The sequence below is a fragment of the Toxorhynchites rutilus genome, chromosome 3 (genome assembly GCF_029784135.1).
Source record: "Toxorhynchites rutilus septentrionalis strain SRP chromosome 3, ASM2978413v1, whole genome shotgun sequence".
Classification (NCBI taxonomy): Eukaryota; Metazoa; Arthropoda; class Insecta; order Diptera; family Culicidae; genus Toxorhynchites; species Toxorhynchites rutilus.
The window spans coordinates 294,055,157-294,075,472 of record NC_073746.1 but is presented as its reverse complement, the minus strand read 5'-3'; the positions used below and the strand labels follow the sequence as shown (position 1 = coordinate 294,075,472).

At 37.0% G+C, this 20,316-nt stretch overlaps 2 protein-coding genes across 4 annotated transcripts; both read left to right on the top strand.

Annotated features, from left to right (window-relative positions):
- The first annotated feature begins 3,066 nt into the window (after positions 1-3,066).
- On the top strand, positions 3,067-4,163 carry LOC129778584 (regucalcin-like). The gene is made up of 2 exons (XM_055785560.1): positions 3,067-3,256; positions 3,321-4,163. The coding sequence occupies exons 1-2, from the start codon at positions 3,097-3,099 to the stop codon at positions 4,130-4,132; spliced, it is 972 nt and encodes a 323-aa protein (XP_055641535.1). The 5' UTR covers positions 3,067-3,096; the 3' UTR covers positions 4,133-4,163.
- Positions 4,164-4,295: 132 nt separating this feature from the next.
- LOC129778583 (regucalcin-like) lies at positions 4,296-20,093 on the top strand. Of its 3 annotated transcripts, none has more exons than XM_055785556.1 (4): positions 4,296-4,507; positions 18,877-19,054; positions 19,114-19,681; positions 19,747-20,093. In XM_055785556.1, the coding sequence occupies exons 1-4, from the start codon at positions 4,436-4,438 to the stop codon at positions 19,943-19,945; spliced, it is 1,017 nt and encodes a 338-aa protein (XP_055641531.1). In that variant the 5' UTR covers positions 4,296-4,435; the 3' UTR covers positions 19,946-20,093. The 3 variants fall into 3 exon arrangements, with proteins under 3 accessions (XP_055641531.1, XP_055641532.1, XP_055641534.1); XM_055785557.1 differs by lacking the exon at positions 4,296-4,507 and adding an exon at positions 4,650-4,797; XM_055785559.1 differs by lacking the exon at positions 4,296-4,507 and adding an exon at positions 18,606-18,762.
- The last annotated feature ends 223 nt before the right edge of the window (positions 20,094-20,316 follow it).

Here is a 20,316-nt window from a genome sequence, read left to right as displayed (position 1 = left end):
TCGATGATAGGAATCGGTCCAATAGTTCAAAAGTTATGACTTTTTGTAGTGGGAAAAATGGGGAAAAATTGTTTTCGAACCATCGATTAGTTCTGAAAAATCATATTTCAAAAACGAAAAAAAAGCATCTTTGATATCGAGATATTTTATGTAAAAATTCTCAGCTTTCAATTAAAAATATAGAAAAAAAAGCGCCCCCTAGTCCAAAGCCATGAATACATTGAAAAACGACTACAATCAATAATTGCGAAAATAGGATCCATATTACCTGCAATTTCAATATTTCTCAATTAAAGCTCATTGGCTTGAATTTGATATGTCGATCATCTAAATCGGTTAAGTGGTTCGAAAGTTATAAATTTTTGAAAAAAGTCATTTTTGAAAAAGTGGAAAAAAATAATTTTTTGGATCACCCTAAAATGGAAATGGGCACCCTAATGAAAAAATAAAAAAATACGAGTTTAATGTTTTGCGATAAAGAACAAAATTACCACTTTTGACGAAGATCTGAGAATCACTATATTGGTTTGGCATGGAATGGCTGTATATATATACAAAATACAATCTTACGTGCATCGCGATGTACAAAGTATTAATGAATATGTGAAAATTAACGTTAAAAAACATTTCTATAGATCTGTACACTTTTACAGACTTTTCCACATTTTTAACAGACATTCACATGTTTTTACAGACTTTTTTCAAAAATCATCTGGCATCTCTTCCTTCCACTTTTTATCGAATATTTTCAAATCGCAGGAGTAAACATTTACGTGACTCTGACTTCGTTTGTTTTTATTTCGTTCGGAAAAAACGTTATGTCAAAGGGAGGGGAGATTAAAAATGCGTTGCTCAGTGAAAGGTTGAGATGCTCTTTCAGAGATGCAATGGTTAATTAAACAATTGACGGAAAAATGTAGCTCGTTCATTTTATAATTCTAATTATTTTTGCCCTTGACAACAATACCTCTTTTATAGTGTTGATTATCATAAGAAAAATAACACTCCTGATCGTTGGATCTCTTTTGACATTTCAATTGGATCTTTTTTGACAGCCGTTTTGATTCAGTCCGCACTACCTAGTTCAATACTAAAGTAAAATGTATGAACGATATGTTCCGATGAACAATTGCAAATATAAATATATATAAAAGGTGCATTTGCATATGATTCTGATTATACGCGAGCGTAACATGAGCAAATTTATAACACATGCGAATTGGGGCACTTTTGGTATTAACAAGTTCTTCCGCATAGTAACTCGATGTTGATAATTCCTTAATATTTTCCTTCGTTGATCGTATTGTTTTCACATATTCACGTTGGAAAGCCTAAACCCTTCTCTTCGTTGGCCGAGGCATTTAGATTGAATTTAATACTTTTCCGTTTACTGTTTTTGAAAGCATAGGCAGCCGTGGCAGTGTTCCGAGCTCTGCAATACAATTTTCTTACCCAATGTTAAAGTTGCTAAAACTTACATTATAGACCCATTAAACGTAAAAATAATAATTGTATTGATATCAACACAATTTTATTCTATTGATTTTCATGACATGGGACGCTATGACTCCGGAATAACATTTTAATGCGTGGTTTTTATAGCTGTTTCGATGATGTTGTTTGGCATCAGTGTCGAAAAAATAACGATGCTTCCAACAATACAAACAAAACCATTGCAGAAGATTGAAAAACGAAAATTTAACTTTCAGAGCACTTGCTCGAGTTTTCCGACGTTCTTCACTATACGGTGCGAAAGCAGATGAAAATTTAATATCTTGTGAGTAATCGATTAGAGTTTGGTTGATATTACTTGATGGGAAGTGTGCGAAAACGATCATTTTCTTCACACTGTTTCGCAAAATTATTGATTTTCGGGCGAGAGGTGAGGGAGGGAGATGAAAGAAATGAGCGCCATTGTGGCAGCCATTTGTGGCTAGCTTCCACCTTCACCTTAATCTCATTCAACGAGCTAACAAATATTTGCTAGTAATCAGATTATGTTTTAACTCTTTGTGGTCGTTTGTCTGCTCTCAGCCACAACAGCAAGAAACCGTGCTAATCTTAAATTTTACTCAACCAAGTATCAGTTTGTGCTATTCGTAAACGATGCTTTATGTCTAGTGAACCTGTTCACGAATCAATACGGCGGTCCTATGAGTAACAGATAACGGTACTCAATACCAAACAAAGTAGTCACCCACACAAGACAACGCACAGTGCGTAGAGTGCATAGGAATGTGGGACAAAAATCATAACAGTTGAATTTAGCCATTGTAACACTTTGGTGTGATGGAAACGATTGTCCATAAGTATCAGAACAACTGTTTGTATAAATGTCTCATGTTATTTGGATAATCGCATAAGTGCCTCAAGCGACAAAATCTTTGTTCGCCTAAAGTGAGAAGTTCAGATCATTTCGGATACGTAGAAATCATTATTTGAGTAACTGGTTCAAATTATGTTGAAGTTGTCTTTAAGAGCAGAATAATTGTTTGCATAAGTGTCTTACGTCATTTGAATAATTTCAAGTTTAAAAAGTCTTTGTTTTTTAAAAGTAAAAAGTTCTGATTTTTTAGGATACACATTGCTGACATTAATTACACATTAATTGCATCGCTGGCAAAAAAGTATCATATCCAACAGATAATAAAAATAAAATTATGTATTGATTATACTTCATATGATTTACTCTTGGAGACCGTTTCCAAAGATTTCACATGAAGGCGAATTAGGAAATATAAATTTTATATAAAAACTTCACATTAAAATACATTGTTAAATTATTATATTGTTTATATATAGTTCACAAAAAAATAAAAAATGTTTATATTTACATTATCTTGCGTGTATAACTGCATTTTCAAGAAAAAATAATTCCGACCAGTACGACACCCGTGCCCAAATTTGATACGAACGCAAAGGGTCAATGCAACGAAGTAAGTAAAAAGTAAATACACAAATGCATTCGTTTCGACACATTCAATCTTTGAATGATTACATTTTTAAGTATGCATGTGTCTGATGTAAGACGAAGCTATATAATGAGCTGCAGTCGAGTTGGCAGCTTCTCACTCACTCCGCCTCCCAACAGTTACAATGCCGGTAAAGGTAGAACAATTACCCAGTCCCATTTGTCAGTTGGGCGAAGGGCCTATCTGGGACGAGGAGTCTCAAAGTCTGTACTACGTGGATATTTTGGGAGCCTCAATTCATCGGTACGATTACGCTGCTAAGAGAACCTTTAGCGCCACCGTCGGTAGAGATTATACACGTGCACGAACGCACAAGTGGTCATTGCTTCGCTAACGTTTTGATTTCAGATGGCTTGTCACCAATTTCATTCATTTTTCTGGTAGAGGGACGCCCCGGCGAGTTCCTGCTGAGCACTGGCACAAAGTTATCGCTAATCAGTTGGGATGGAAAATCTACGCAGGGGAAATTTCTGAAGACCGTGGCTAGGCTGGAGACGGAAAATGAGGCATTGCAGTTCAACGATGGCAAGGTGGACAAGCAGGGTCGGCTGTACACTGGAACAATGCTGGCGATGGGTCAAGGCGATGTGTTCGACGCAAAGGTTGGTACACTGTATCGTTACGATGGGATTGTCGGAGGACGATTTCATGAGCAGAAAGATGGAATTGGTATCTCCAACGGAATCACTTGGGACGAAGAAACAAACAAGATGTTCTACATCGACTCGAGTACTTTTGATATAAAACAGTTCGATGTCGATGGGAAGGGAGATCTGCTGAACGAGAAGGTTCTGCTACGTTTCAGCGTGCATGGCCGAAATCCGGGTTTTGTTGGAGACGGAATGACGAACGATACGGAGGGAAATTTGTACGTTGCGACTTGGGGCGGAGCGATGATCTGCAAGATCAATGTGAAGACCAAAAAGATCGAACAGGAGATAAAGCTACCGGTCTCACAGGTGACCTCGGTGGCATTCGGGGGACCACAGCTGGATGAATTATATGTCACAACCGCTGGCACCGCCTTGTTTGACAACCCTCAACGCAAATGGCTTGAAAATGAGCGCCCTCCAAACTCGGGATCCCTCTTCAGAATCACAGGATTAGGGGCAAAGGGTAAAGGAATGTACAAGATAGTGTTGAAAGAAAAAGGCAAATAAATTTTACAATTGTTTCGGTGTGAATTCACAACTGTTTAGTTTTCTCACAGAGCGATGAAACGAAAACCATTCACTCAGTAATGATACAATCTCTAACGGCAAGGCCAAATCGACACCTGGTTGTGATCGCGTATTTAAAACATACAATCGTAAACATATTGATCTTAAAATTCAGTTTTGCTCGAGCTAGCAGGTCGACCGCATGTTGGATTGATTGAACAAGCGCGGTTAATTTGTCGCATCGATTATCTTTTCTACGCGGTTGGGTGTTGTGCAACGATAACGGATTGATACAACGAAGAGATGCTGCACCAAAGTGACAAAATGATGAAGCTCATATCAGTTGTGGTTTGGCTTTTAATGACGTTGGAAGGTGTAAGTGCTAGAATAGGTTTTATCGCTTGTTTTTATATTGAAGTCTGACTGTGCACTTATCTCTCCGACTGGTGGTAGAGGCCATATAATTAAATGATATGTCGCGATATGTTTTGTTCATTAAAAGTGCATCTGTGTTGTTTTTTTTGTGTTGTGTTGTTTCTGTCAGGGAGGTCACGATCGTTCGAAGTTCGATGCATTGCGCAATGTAAATCACTGATGTTAGGTTGTGTGTATGTATGATGCACACAAGATAAACGATCTTCTGTCAGAAGTCGTTTGATATTAGTGTGAGTATTTAAATTGTTCTCATCTTTTGGGAATGAATGAGTTTCCGGTTCGAATATGTTAGGTGCATAATGACTGAACAGGGGATCTGGAAACATTCGAAAATTTTATTTTCCATATCATTCCGTTTGTGGGAGGTCATTTATGACGACAAAGCTTTATCGTATGAGTATTGGCGATGGAATGGTGCAAACTGAATGTAAAATTAATCAGTTGATAGAAGCCTTAGATAACACTTATTGATAAAAAGTGTACAAAGCTATCGATTCGAGTAGATTGCATCTTATGCCACAAATTTCATGTTCATCGGCTGCATTTCTCAATTGTTCAAAGGATCAACTGTAAACTCATCTCGGACGCATAAATCACCTACGTTTCTAATCGCTTCATCGCATCAAAACAAATCCCCGGCTTGAACGGGAACTGTAACCGACGCCGCAGTGTGTGTATGATCAGCTTTTTCGCCGCTTACCACTTAGTCAGGGTATCCACAAAACACTCCCATTTTTTCCATCAATTCGCATGAGTGATTTCCAACTCCGTTGAATGTTCGTTGAATTACATCGTAGACCCAAAGTTAATTGCTAGCACATTTTCTGGCATCCCGATTTATTACATTTAATGAGCTGAAAGAAAACAGGAAGTGGGTTATATCTATGGTATAACCGCAAGGGTGACGTAGGACTATCGTTGATTTAGAGATCATTTGTATGAAGTTGAATCTGAATTCATTCTGAATGAATGAATATTTGGAGAACTTCGAAAACGAGAGCGTTACGTTGGAGGCACAAGGTTTTATGCATCCAATATTGGATACGGAAATATCCTACTGATGGGGAAGAATAATCTTCAGAAGCTATCCTGTTGATTGCGATTGATTGAAAAACCACAAAACCAAATGTATTTGGTCACAGTGTTACATGGATAGAAAACATTCAATTAAACTCTTTCACATGAATATATTTTGAAAATTCCCAGAGGAACTGGCAGATTATTTTCAGTAACGATTAGTTATTTCCACATTTTCCTCGATACTGGAAGCCCACCAGTGGTTAATACCAACTCGATAACCACCTGTTAATAGCACTTGATTGAAACATATTTGGTCACAGTATTACATGGATAGAAAACATTCAATTAAACTCTTTCACATGAATATATTTTGAAAATTCCCAAAGGAACTGGCAGATTATTTTCCAGCAATGATTAGATCTTTCCGGAACTTTCTCGATGCTGAATGGCATCCTAACGGAAAGAGTTCTGCGCGTGTATGTGTCGATCCTTCGCCGTCCACCTCCTCCAGCACGTTAGGCAACGATGTTGTCTTGTCGATGTCCTCACGAAAAATGAATGTGTCTCACCACCAGAATATCGCTTAAGTATGCTTTTTGTGTGTGATTGAATCGAGAGAAGGTGTGGTTTACAATGGCAATTTGGAAGGCAAACTAGAGGGGAATGAACTCTCTGAGCTCGGAGCTTTCGGCGAATGAGCAATAATCGATTGCGGGCGCATACAATATTGGATACGGAAATATCCTACTGATGGGGAAGAATAATCTTTTGAAGCTATCCTGTTAATTGCGATTGATTGAAAAACCACAAAACCAAATGTATTTGGTCACAGTGTTACATGGATAGAAAACATTCAATTAAACTCTTTCACATGAATATATTTTGAAAATTCCCAGAGGAACTGGCAGATTATTTTCAGTAACGATTAGATATTTCCACATTTTCCTCGATACTGGAAGCCCACCAGTGGTTAATGCCAACTCGATAACCACCTGTTAATAGCAGTTGATTGAAACATATTTGGTCACAGTGTTACATGGATAGAAAACATTCAATTAAGTTCTTTCACATGAATATATTTTGAAAATTCCCAAAGGAACTGGCAGATTATTTTCAGTAACGATTAGATATTTCCACATTTTCCTCGATACTGGAAGCCCACCAGTGGTTAATGCCAACTCGATAACCACCTGTTAATAGCCGCGCGTGTATGTGTGTGTAGCGATGTCTTCCCAGGGAACCGTTTGTGGCATCACTCTCCTCCTGATAGATTCCCTTCTGGCCTAGGGTGCACAAACAGCTCTTGGTGACACCGTTCATCCGCGCTTTCATGATAAATAAAGAGCTTCACCGCAACAGCGACAACATGCTCCAATCGCTGTTCAATTAGAACTGAGTGGATTTCCGAGCGCCGCTCGCTTATATACCGATTGGTGATTTCAATAGCCTGTTTTGAAAGCAATTTTAAGACTATTGAAACAAGTTTTTGGATCAAAAAGTAACAAGTATATGACGCGTAGACATTTTATCTTTCGAATGAAGTGTTTATCATACCATTTCGTTCAGTTGTTTAGGAGCTATTAACGCTCAAAATCTCGGTCTCCGGCGTAAAGCTTTCGTTTTCGAAACTTTGTTTTTACACCCCGGTATAGAAATGAAAGACGTAGTCCTACGTCAAAACATAAAATGTTCTACTCCTCAATACATGTATATCATTTGTATGATATATATCAGGGATGGCCAAACGGTAGTCCGCGGTCTACCGGTCGCCCGCCCGTGTCTCCTCCAAACGCCATGGATTAAATATCTCTCCACCTTTCGCCGTGATCATTTTATAACGTGTTGATGCTAACCTCAATAAAACTTATTTGTTGTTAGAGTAGATATGTCTGCATTAAAGTTTCCGTTTTAATATTTTCAGATTGTTAGTTAATCTAGATTAACCCATCCATTTGTTCGACCATAACTTGTAATAAAGCAAGAAATTGTCACTAGGAACAATGGGACTGATTCTCGAATACACTTCACAGTGGAAACGAAATAAACGGCACGCCATTGAACTACGTCTTACGAGTTAGTGAAGTGTCGAAGATAATAATGAGTTTTCAGGCAGAATGAGCACTTTTCAAATAAAAAAAAATCATTAATAAAAATTAACTTTTTCGTATCAAACTGGTATTCAATGTGAGTGGAAAACTTTGTTTTCTTCATGTGATATAATAATCTTATATAAAAATTTCATCTGAAGATAGTTTGATATTATAATGATAAGTTTAGTGGGAAACTAATCTTGTATCCAGATGTCGACACCGTACCGTTGTCATCACGAATACGTTTCATTCCGATTCCACCGTGAAGTGTATTCGAAGAGTATTCGAGAATCAGGCCCAATTCTAATAATGTTTTCTGCAGGCATATCATTTTTAAATGATTAACATCCGAAATACAGTTTAAAAAATCAATAAAAACTAAATTATTTGAAAAGTTTTCGCCTTTCAAGATTATGAGTGCGAGTTTTAATGAAGTATTGTTTTCTAAAACTATGATGAGTAATGTGAATTAATTGTGCTGATTTCATTCAAGAATTATAGTCAAGAGTAGATCAATAGTGATGACCGAGAAATTAGAAATTTAAAAATTAAAATATTGAATTAAAATAAAGAAAAAAATAAATACTGGGTCCTATTAGGTAATTCTAATTGAACAGAATATTGCTCGTTAGCTCTTTTTTACAGATACTGTCGGTGAAAGCTGTCAGCATAATTTTTCGAGCTGTTTGGTTTGCTTGTTGGATTCCTGATATTTTGCTTTGGTAAACATTTCAGCAACCTTTCAAAATGTGCAATTCGTGTTCGAAAAAGAACTCGATTCGATAAGATTCTATCGATTTACAAACCACTAAAATTTGTTCGGTGTGATAGTAGGCGTAGAATCGAATTGACCGTTTGATTCAATTTACATAATAAGGGCTATTGTGCTCCCGTTGCCGAATGGTTAGCGTCACACCTAACATGTCGGGGGTTGGGGTTCGATTCCCGTCTTGGTCGGGGGAATTTTCTGTCAAGGAAAAAATAAATAAATACCAATAATGCCCTAAAAATGCACAATAGCAAAATTACAGAGACGCACAATCTGTGAAACCGTGCGCGAGTATACGAGTTATGATTCTGCGCGCGAGTACAAGAGAGTTAACTTTTGTTTTAAGCGTCTAGTACTACATTCATTTTATAATGACTTTTGGATACAGTCAATCTTGGTAGACCGCATCCTAACATTTGAACAATAAGTCGCCCGCAATGCTCAAAAGTTTGGCCACCCCTGATATACATGCTAGAGCCAATATGAGGGAGCGAAACAGGAGACACATTTAAATGAAAGCTTTTCGTATATTTTGCCAAATACACGGCCCAGACAGAGAAAGATATATTCTCGTTTATGTTCTTCTTTATCGGCTTATCGGCTTATGAGGTGTAATATTATCACGCTCCTTTATAATAGCGCTGGCAGCTATATGGATAGCGTGGTCGTGTAAAGTAACTTCGCATCCCAGCCGGCCTTGGTTCGATCCCCATTGATGTCGTATGGACTTTTTTTTTGCGCAATCCCAAATGAAACGTGAAAAGAAAGCAGAGAGAGATGTCTGCACGCATACATACAAACCATTTTTAAGCTTCAAAATAGCTCATTTTTTTGCGCATTTGACTCTCATGACCATGAAATGGCATCTTTTCTGCCAAAGATGGCATGTTTTCTGCCAACGCTAGTTTGGGTGTAGGCGTGTTCCGGTCTCCGATTTGCTGTTCAGATAAAACGAGAGATATTCAAGAGAATAGTTTATCCTTCGTGTCAAATTTGCTGATTCATTATCATGTCAAAATTTTTAATTGCGACTAATAATAATATCCATATTAATTGGTCTTCAATAATCATAGTTCGAAAAACAGCTAATTAACTACAACATAATATTCGATAAAGTTGATGGAGTGTTATGGAACTTTTTATGACAAATTAAAAAAAAAAACCCAACAACATAAAAATACTCAAAATTTGATTTTAATGACGAAAACAATTCTATCTCAAAACACGAAACTCTATATCAGGGTTTCTCAAAGTGGTCAATATCGACCTCTTGGGGTCAATATTGGTTTCTCAACGGTCGACATGAATGAAAATTGAATAATTAACACAAGTTCTTGTTTGAAACGTTCAAGATACAGTATAAGTTGTGTTACGTAATCCAACTTGATTTCTAATAGAAAGAATTATTATAGTATTTTTCAAAAGCTGAACAAATAGATGAGCGCGGATAAGTTCGTTTGAGATGAGAAATTCGGCAAGCGCATTCCGCATTTGCGCTCTGAAATTTGTTGGAACTTGAATACACTCATTTACTAATTTAATTCAAGAGATTACATTAGTAGAAATAGAAAGCAAGTAACCAGGTTCATCTCAAACACTGATTTCTCAAATTTTATCGTATTTTATCGTTATCAACCTTTATCGTGCGATTTTTATATTCTTTTTTTCAAAAATCAATTTCCTACTCCAGTATTTGTGAGTAATTTGTATTAACATATTTACAACTAAATTAATATTTAAATAACTTTACAACTACTTATTTCGTTGAATTTTGGTGAGAAAATGATGTCGAGTTTACCCGCTCAACCCGCGGTTGCCAGATTTCCAGATTTGTCTGGAATCTTGCAGACTTTGGTAAAGCATCCAGATGTTCAGACCGTACTTTGTCTAGTCCACACTTTCCGCACTTTGTCCAATTTTTCCAAACTCAAAAAAAAATTGCAATCACATTTGACTATATTGAGTTGGTTTCGAAGTTAGTTTGCGCCTAAGTGGTGCGGACTCAATCCACTTCATTTTCAAGCAAATGTATGCATGTTTTCAAGCGATTTCTTGCAATAAATTCTCAGACCACCAGAGATGCCAGATTTACAAATATGTTTATAAATTTACAGACATATCTGTAAAACTTTTTATTTTTGTTGCAGGCTATTTGGATATAACAATATTTCACAGGTTTTTGAAAAATAAGAGGCTCTTTTCATCACATCAAAGGTATTTGACTCATTGCAGACGAAAGAGAGGATACGATTATTCACAATTAATGAAAAATTGCATTCTCTGCAGATAGGGAAAAAATCTTGAACGAAAATTGTCTCTGATAATTATTTTCTGTTCTGGATAAGATTATTTGCTGGAATAAAAGGAGATTTATAGAAAAATAGTTAAGTTAGGGTCAGGACTATGTCTTCTAAGTATTTAAACAACATCGAATAAAAATTTCCATTCTATTTTCAGCAACTTAAATTTGTTTTCGGGTCTGCTTATGACGAAATATGGGTTACTGTTTGATATTGTTACCACAGACATGGTTCATGGCCGATCACCACACGGCCACTTGTATAGCCTTGCATGGCGGATGGAAAATATACACTGCATTTTTTATAAATTTCACCAACGACAAGATCGCAAGCCTTGGTGGATGTTCAATATATCAACGAAGAAATACTGATTTCAATAAAAAATAACAACGCCTATGTATGTGTATGTATGTATGTGAAGATCGTTGAAACATTCAAACACACTTACAACACATAAGCTATTTTTTATTTTACAACTAACATATTCACTAGAAATATTTTTTATGGCAGAACAACGTTTCCCGGGTATATATACAGCTATTCCATGCAAAACCTATATAGTGGTTCTCAGATTTTCGTCAAAAGTGGTAATTTTGTTCTTTATCGCAAAACATTGGACCCGTATTTTTTTTATATTTTCATTAGGGTGCCCATTTCCATTTTAGGGTGGTCCGAAAAATCATTTTTTTCCACTTTTTCCCAAAAATGACAAATGAAAATAAATAACTTTTGAATCACTGAATCGACATATAAAATTGAAACTAATGACCTAGCCTTTTATTAAAAAATATTTAACTTGCGAAAAAAATAATTTTATTTTAGTAATTATTGATTGTAGTCGTTTTTTTTATTTTTTTATGACTTTGGACAAGAAGGCGCTATATTTTTTTATATTTTTTCTTGAAAGCTGAGGATTTTTTACATAACATATCTTGATATCAGAGATGCTATTTTTTTTTGTTTTTTAGATTTGATTTTTCAAAGTTAACCGGTGGTTCGAAAAATCATTTTTCCAAAAATTACTTTTCGCAAAAAAACCATAACATTTGAACTACTGAACCAATTTAGATGATCGATATAGCAAAAGCCAATAAGCAAAATTTGAAAAAAAAATATTCGCAAAAGTAATAATTTTTCAAAAAATTACTCGTAAGCTTCAATTTGATATGTCGATGATATGAATCGGTCCAATAGTTCAGAAGTTATGACTTTTTGTAGTGGGAAAAATTGTTTTTCGAACCATCGATTAGTTTTGAAAAATCATATCTCAAAAACGAAACAAATAGCATCTCTGATATCGAGATCTTTTATGTAAAAAATTATCAGCTTCCAAGAAAAAATATAAAAAAATATGGCGCCCCCTAGTCCAAAGCCATGAAAACGTTTAAAAAAGACTACAATCAATGGTTACGAAAATAGGATCCATATTCTCTGCAAGTTCAATATTTTTCAATTAAAGTTCATTGGCTTCAATTTGATATGTCGATCATCTAAATCGGTTATGTGGTTCGAAAGTTATGAATTTTTGAAAAAAAATCATTTTTGGGAAAAAGTGGAAAAAAATGATTTTTTGGACCACCCTAAAATGGAAATGGGCACCCTAATGAAAAAATTAAAAATACGGGTCTAATGTTTTGCGATATAGAACAAAATTACCACTTTTGACGAAAATCTGAGAACCACTATATCGGTTTGGCATGGAATGGTTGTATATATAAATACAAAATACAATCTCACGTGCATCGCGATGCACAAAGTATTGATGAATATGTGAAAATTAACGTTAAAAGACATTTCTATAGATCTGCACACATTTACAGACTTTTACACATTTTTAACAGACATTCACATGTTTTTACAGACTTTGTTTTTAAATCATCTGGCATCTCTTCGTTCCACTTTTGATCGAATATATTCAAATCGGTGGTGTAAACATTTACGTGACTCTGACTTCGTTTGTTTTTATTTCGTTCGGAAAAACGTTATGTCAAAGAAAGGGGGCATTCAAAATGCGTTGCTCAGTGAAAGGCTGAGATGCTCTTTCAGGGGACAACTATGCGTAGAACGGCAGCTTAGTAGCCAGAACTAGCTATTGGAAGGATGGTATACTGTTCGTAAATTAGGAATGGAACGGTAAATTACGAACCGAAACGGATTCTAGAACGTTGTACGACGAGATGGTTTCGTTGTTCAAGAGGGACAAAATCGCATACCAAATTTATTTGATTGGCTATGGGGCTGATGGAGCAAGGACCATGACTTCACCATGCAACTCACTTGACGCTCTGCTTCGTATGCGTGTAAGTTGAAATTGTTGAAAGTTGAAATTGAGTAAATCAATAGCTGTCTCAGCTGCAGTCCCTTGTGGACTAGTAAGTGTGATGAGACTCAGGAAATTCTTGAATTAAAACCCTTGAAATTTCTGCATCTATGCGCGACTAGATGGCTTTCACTAGAAGCAGTGGTGCGAAGAGTATTTGACAGATATAAGCCACTCCGAATCTATTCTGGAAGTGGTGGCCTAATATTTATTTAACATTTTTGTCATACATACTCAAAGTGATCAACTACATGGACAAGCTATTTCAAAGTGAGAGTCCTGCCGATTCTTCATTCGAGCATTTCACGACTTTCTACGGTATTAGATATTTTTCCACAAATGAGTTCATTCAAACGCTAAAAGATCTGAATAAAGTTGCGTTTGATCAACAAAATTACGAGAGCTTGGAAAATGTGTAGATTGGGACAACGGCTGAACTACTCATTAGGGAGTACGTGAACGATGGAAAAATATCCGTTGATCGGCTCAACGAATTTAATGCTATTGTAATGCATCAATGTCAACTTCAACGACTCGGTTATGATAAATCTGACTACTGGACCCGTCCAATGTCTTCAGAAGCAAAAAATCTAACCATTCTATCGTTCACTGATTTTCTTCTAATCTGGTTCCCAGAGAAATGTTTGAGAAATGATATATAGACTTACAAGGAAAAAAAAAATTTGATTTTTTCATCAGATACACCTTTTTATTGAAGAAATTGCATGAACTTACACAGCAGATCCTGAATAGAACGCCTACAGTGAAAAACTTATCAACTTGTTACATGTTCAACGAATTTAAACAGAATTTTCTACCGGCGCTCTGGAATTGCCATTTTTACATAAAAATGACTCCCAAATAATAAAAAATTTAATAGCCCTAAAAAAATGAAGTATTGTCATATACTTTTAGAAGTCTTTGATTAAGCAAAATATTGAAATAATATTCTAAGCGCGACGAAAAAAAATTTTTTTGTGGGTGACAATATAGTTGTCACGGCCTTATAACAGGTTAACCAACCGCAAAGTCGTTAAATTAGTAAGAATTTTGCAGGAATAAGACAAAAACCAGAAATTGATTTTTTTTAATTTGGCTATAGGAGTCTGAGGTATCACTTAATTCTGGAAAAGGGGTCTATTGCCCACAATAGTTTGAGAAGCCCTGCTCTATATTTTGGTTGTAGGATGATTTAAAAAGTATGGACGGTTATTTGTTAGTAGATGGTTTAAGTGCGTTATCCCTTCACCGTTCCGTCAACTATTCTCTTGGACTTATTTTTCCGACGTTGCCATTGATGGTGTGTGTGAATACAGGTAATATTATACTATCAGGCATGTAGCGTAACCGGCACAGCACGTTTCATGCAAGGCAAATATCGACAAATTATTGCGTGTGTTTCAAAATCCTCGGTCGAAAACTACTAAATACATTTGGTAATGCAAAATTAGTAGAATGTACAAATTTTTTGTACATATTGTCAACAAACCCGCATCCCTACCAGAGATTAGTATATTTTACTCGATAACATTAGTAAGCTTGGATATTGTCATATCTGAAAATTGGTGAGAAAAGCGCGTATTAACCATTATCATTGTTCCCATAAGGCAATACGGAGGTATAATAAGGATATAATTCTGATACGTGCATTTTCGGCGAGAAAATGTAGCCGATATTGGGCTTCCGAATCATGGTTCTGCTTGACATATGTGTTTATTAGTACGGTCGAAAATGACTATAGATTGGTAGTATTTACCAAAAAATTCGTTATATTTACTAATTATTTCTTTCAGTGAATAAAAAAGGCCATCTCGAATTTTCAAAGCGAACTTGATCAAAAATGGTAGTGGTAGGTAGGTAGTGGTCTGAATCGATATTAGTGCCACGATAGGTTCTGACGTCGATGATATCGGAGAAGTGCCGACCGTCGATAAAAACGTGGTCAATTTGTGTTTCCGTTTGCTGATGTGTTCTCTGATGAGGGGATTGGGCAGAACCAACAACCGAGTAACGCAACGGATACAGTCCCGACGAACAACAGAAGAATTAACTGTGGACTTTCGGATCGCGTGTACGCGGTAGTGAACAAGCTTAATACTTCTCACGTCTTGTATTTGCGAGCGATAAATATGTACTGAAACAAAGGATATTATACAAGATGTATTGAATAAAAAGGTATGCACATTTTTTCTTTCACTTCTCGCTTGCCGTACCACAGATATGTGGAAAGATGTCGTATTTTCTACAATCTCTAGGTGTAATGGTTTTGCAGGCTGTTCTTGAAGAAGTTGCTACATATTGTCATGTTCCTGGAGGCAGCGGAGTCGATATGCCTTAGGCCGTTTTCGTGGTTAGGCGCTGAAACTATCAATTACCGGCCTGAACTTCTCTTGGTCGACCTGAACGTTTAAACGACTGTTGACGATTTTCATGTCGTGTTTTCGTGTGAGAATGCTTCTCTATCGTCATCGGTGCTATCTAAATGGGGGCTGTGATAATGCTGATGTTGAAGAAGTAACCTCGTATCCTCAGTCTGTGCTGCGAATATACGAATATCGGGTGGATTATCATATTTATTGGGGTCCTGCAGGGGGTTTGTCAAGATGATGGACTCTTTTGCCTACTATTCAACATTGCGTTAAAGGGTATTATGAGTCGAGCGGCTATTCAGTCAATTCATCCGTTTCGCTGATGACGTGTACGTTGTCGGAAGAATATTTGAGACGATTGCTGAACATTACACCAGACCTAAGTACGAAGCAGAGAGAGTTGGACTGAAAATTAATGCGTCTAAAACCAACTATATGCTGACTTCAGGATCCGAGGACGACAGGGCCTGATTAGGCAGTGGTGTAGAGATTGTTGGCGACGAGTTCGAGGTATTGGACCAATTTGTCTACCTTGGCTCAATGGTAATATCCGACGGAGATATAAGGATACGGAGACGCATTGGGCCTGATCACGAACATCACTTCCACGTCCGCTTTCACTACACTTACACTTCACTTAATCTTTGTGCGATGTGCATCTTAATGATGATATTGTCACGGACAGTTGCATGTAGAAATAAACTCCGTGAAGTGATAATGCTCATTCCCGTTTAGAAGAGAAATGTCGGTTGTATAATTTCGGGCGTTTGAACGTTATGTAGGTGAAATTATTACAATGTAAGAAATAGTATTCAATTTGATTAAGCATATGTTTTAAAATGACAGATTTGCGCTCATATCTCAATGATCCGGTATTTCGATGCCAACCATCTGGGATCATGCCAGGACTCATTTGTTTGGTACGTTAGTTTGTTGAATCAAACGGTTCAAAGATGATTAGAAATACTTGGTTGTTCGACAATGAGGTACATATAGAGGTGGAGAAGTAGGCGAAGTATATCTGTATTCTTAAGCAAAATATCGTGTCGTAATTATTTGCATTCAGTATGGAATGTATATGAAAGAAACAAAACAATGTTGAAAGTACTCACGGTTGCATGATAATTTGGGCCAAATTCTCATGAAATCATTCAACTGGTTGTTTTTTAACAGATGACAATTATATCGTGGCTTATTTCGATTATTAATGTGGTAAAAAGGTCCAGGGAGCAGTCGTATACTTAGTTCTCGAAAACAGTGACATTTTCGGTTAAATTTTGATTAATTGGCGATTATTATCTCACAACATACACATCGACACTGAGAGCCTTCGAAAAATCAACTTCACAACGGTGAAATAATGAAACTTCGTTTGTTTCTATGAACGTGGGGGAGTGAAAATGCCGCATGAAAATATTACTTTTTTCCGTCTTTTTCGACGTGATTTCACTAATATTCACTCCACGCTATCACATAAGCCTCATTGATAAATTACTTCCAGAAAATATCATTTTCACATGGATGCGGTGGGCAATCAAAGATTAACACAACGACTGACGTTACTATTTGCGAAATAGTTATGGCAGCGCATGCTATGTCGCTCGAAACTCGACCATCTTCATTACCTTTTTTCCAGGACATTGGTTGTTCGAGAATAATGTATTATTGTACATATGGAAATGTAATTATTTTTTTTATAAATTACTTTAGAGATAGTCAAACAAGATTATGAATAAAAATCGACATCTGGCATGCTCTTGTTCTCAGCTCTGTTCTATTCATTTGAATAGTATATGTCAATGTTTAAATCATTTAGTAAGAATCCTTTCTACGATTCTGTTGAATCCTAATACCTTCTACAACTCATAACAAAACCGAATTCATCCACCTCAAGATCTGTATAATCTTTTACTTTTAATTTTTTTTAAATTTTTGATTCAAACAAATGTCTAATTACCACCATATAATGGGATTCAGAATTTTGTTCATTTTATTCTCCCAATATTCGTATTTTAATTATAATTATTTAGCAGCGTCAGCCAGAAAAATGTTGATCGTTCTTTGTTATGAGAGAAGTCAGATAATTGTTTCTCCCACACCATTGAAGCGTATTTGGGCCAAGGCCGCATTTTTTTTTTCATGGTGTTGCAACTATTTGTTAGTTTAAACCTAAAATAGATATCAGAGTGCCAATCGATGTATGGGAAAAAAGTGAATTTCGAATTTTTCAAACGGGACTTGCCTAACCTTGGTTTCCTTTACCCATCAATCCCCCCTTCCCCTCTTGGATGATTTTTCGGTTTTCGAAAAACTAAAATTTTGACATCTGCGACATCAGTAAATGAAGTCCGAATGAGCTAATATTTTGCATAGGGTATTTTATCGTGCAAATCAACATTTCGCAGAAAGTCCCATATGAAAAATCACTCGGTTGTTCTCTGCGAGCACCAAACGTGGACAATACTCGAAGAGTACCTGCGAGCACTCGGAGTATTTCAACATCGTTGGTTAAGAACTATCTTCGGCGGTGTGCAGGTGAACGGCTTATGGAAACGAAGGATTCCATCTCTGCAAAACTCTGTTAAAGGTCGACATAAGAGCAGGTATAGGCAAAATCGCATCGAAATTCGTCCAACAACACTCATCCACAGATAAAACTCACCCTTCTATTCTCCGTTTATGCCTCACTTTATTTGAGACAGAAAACATTCATCTATAATCTTCGCAAAGTTCATTCTCGATTTGAACGGAAAAATACTGTCTCGATTACGCTCATCTATTCTCAGAGAATTTTGCATTCCCTCATTTGCCTCTTGGAATGACGTTAGATGGTGATAGGATCAAATTGGAAACTTTTGCTTGAGCCAGCGAGTGTCTCTGTAAAATCGTTCGTTTTTCACTTAAGTAGCAATCATTGAGCCTCGATCGCGGCAGTAAAATATAGGTTGATAGTTGAAATCGAGTTGTTTCCTGTGCGCTATTGTAATGACATTTTTTTTGTTTCTAGTATGAAACGATCTAAGCCAACGCAAAAGGCCATATTAACGCAAGTTCTTGGTGAGCGGGAAGGTGGATTCATGTGCACTTGAATGCTGTTAACGAAAAGAGTACAAGGGAAAAAAAATACACGCAGATTCAGTCTATTTTGACTCACTCGTTCTTTTGTTTCGTGCGATCTTTCCAAATGAGTATTCATTAATTGAATTAATTTTATTATGTTCACTATCAGTCCCGAATGAAGATGGTCGGGGAGTGTAAAATGATTCATCGTGCAAACTCACGATTGTTTGCTGCATTCTTTTCGCGATTGACCGAATTTTAATAAGGGTATAGAACTTCGTTCGAAAAGTGCACAATATTTATTTATACGTTGATAGCCGATGTGTACAAAGGCTGTTTCTCCCACTGGAAGAAAAATCATAAATTTCCTTTTATTTATAGCTTAATTCACAGATGGCTGCCAAATATAAGGTCGAGCAGCTTCCGGGTCCACTGTGTCAGCTCGGAGAGGGTCCGGTATGGGATGCAGCCACGCGGAGTGTTTTCTACGTAGATATCAATGGAGCGGCCATTCTTCGCTATGATTATGCTGACAATAAAACCTACAGTGCCACGATTGGTAAATGATATCCTACATTTTCTTTGTCGCTCAAAAAAAATCTGATTCTCCTACTACAGATGGCATCTCGCCCATTTCCCCGATCATCCTCATCCAGGGCAAGTCGGACCAATACATCATTGGATCAGGCAATAAACTGATTCTGGTTAGCTGGGATGGGAAGGCCAACAAAGCTACGTTCGTCAAGACCGTAGGTGATTTGGGAGATTCGGAGAAGCATGTACGCTTCAACGATGGTAAAGTGGATCCCCGGGGACGTCTCTACGCGGGTACAATGCGACTCGAAACTCTGGGTGATATCTTCGACCAGAATGAGGGTAAACTCTACCGCTTCGAGGGCAAGGTGGGAGGAAAGTTTTACGAGCAGAAACGAGGCATCAATATCTCTAATGGGCTCACGTGGGATGAGCGGACGGGTAAGTTTTACTACATCGACTCGGGAGCACTGGACGTGAAGGAGTTTGACGTGCTGGAGAACGGCGATTTGCGCAATGAAACCATTTTGGTAGATTTGAGGGTTGACGGAAAGAGTCCCGGTTTCGTCGCGGATGGAATGACCAGCGATGTAGACGGGAATCTATTTGTAGCCACATGGGGAGGATCGAAACTTCTGAAGTTGAATGCAAAGTAAGTCACACATATTTCTGCGATCAATACAAATAAATATATGCATATATCATTTTCCGCCCTAGGACAAAGAACATCGAACAGGAAATTGTTATTCCCGCTAAACAAGTAACATCCGCGTCCTTTGGGGGGCCGAATCTGGATGAACTGTTTGTGACTACGGCACACACCAACAATCAGGAGCCGCCCGCTGGTGCGCTCTTCAAGGTCACCGGACTGGGGGTGACAGGAAAGGAGATGTACAAAATGGTACTGCAGGAGTGAATATTTCTTGCTCATGAAAATCCATCTGTATGCCATCTAGAAAAAGAGGAAACTAAAACGCTTAATTCACTTTGCAAATAGTCATTCTGATCACTTGAAAAATTTTGATATCTAATCGTTTGTGTAATAAAATTTTTATCGTCTTTGCGGGACTATAGTTCAACATTTTATTTTCCTATTACCGAAACTCAAATTACCTTTTCGTGGGCCCCGTTTTGACAGCAAAATATCCGTCCTTCACAATTATAAATCATTTATCAAGGCTGGATTTAATTAGAAGCTCGATGTTTGGGCTACATACCATTTAACACCAGAAACATGATGGAACGAATTTCCATCTGCGAAGCCTTGGCCAAACGGAATGAAATCGA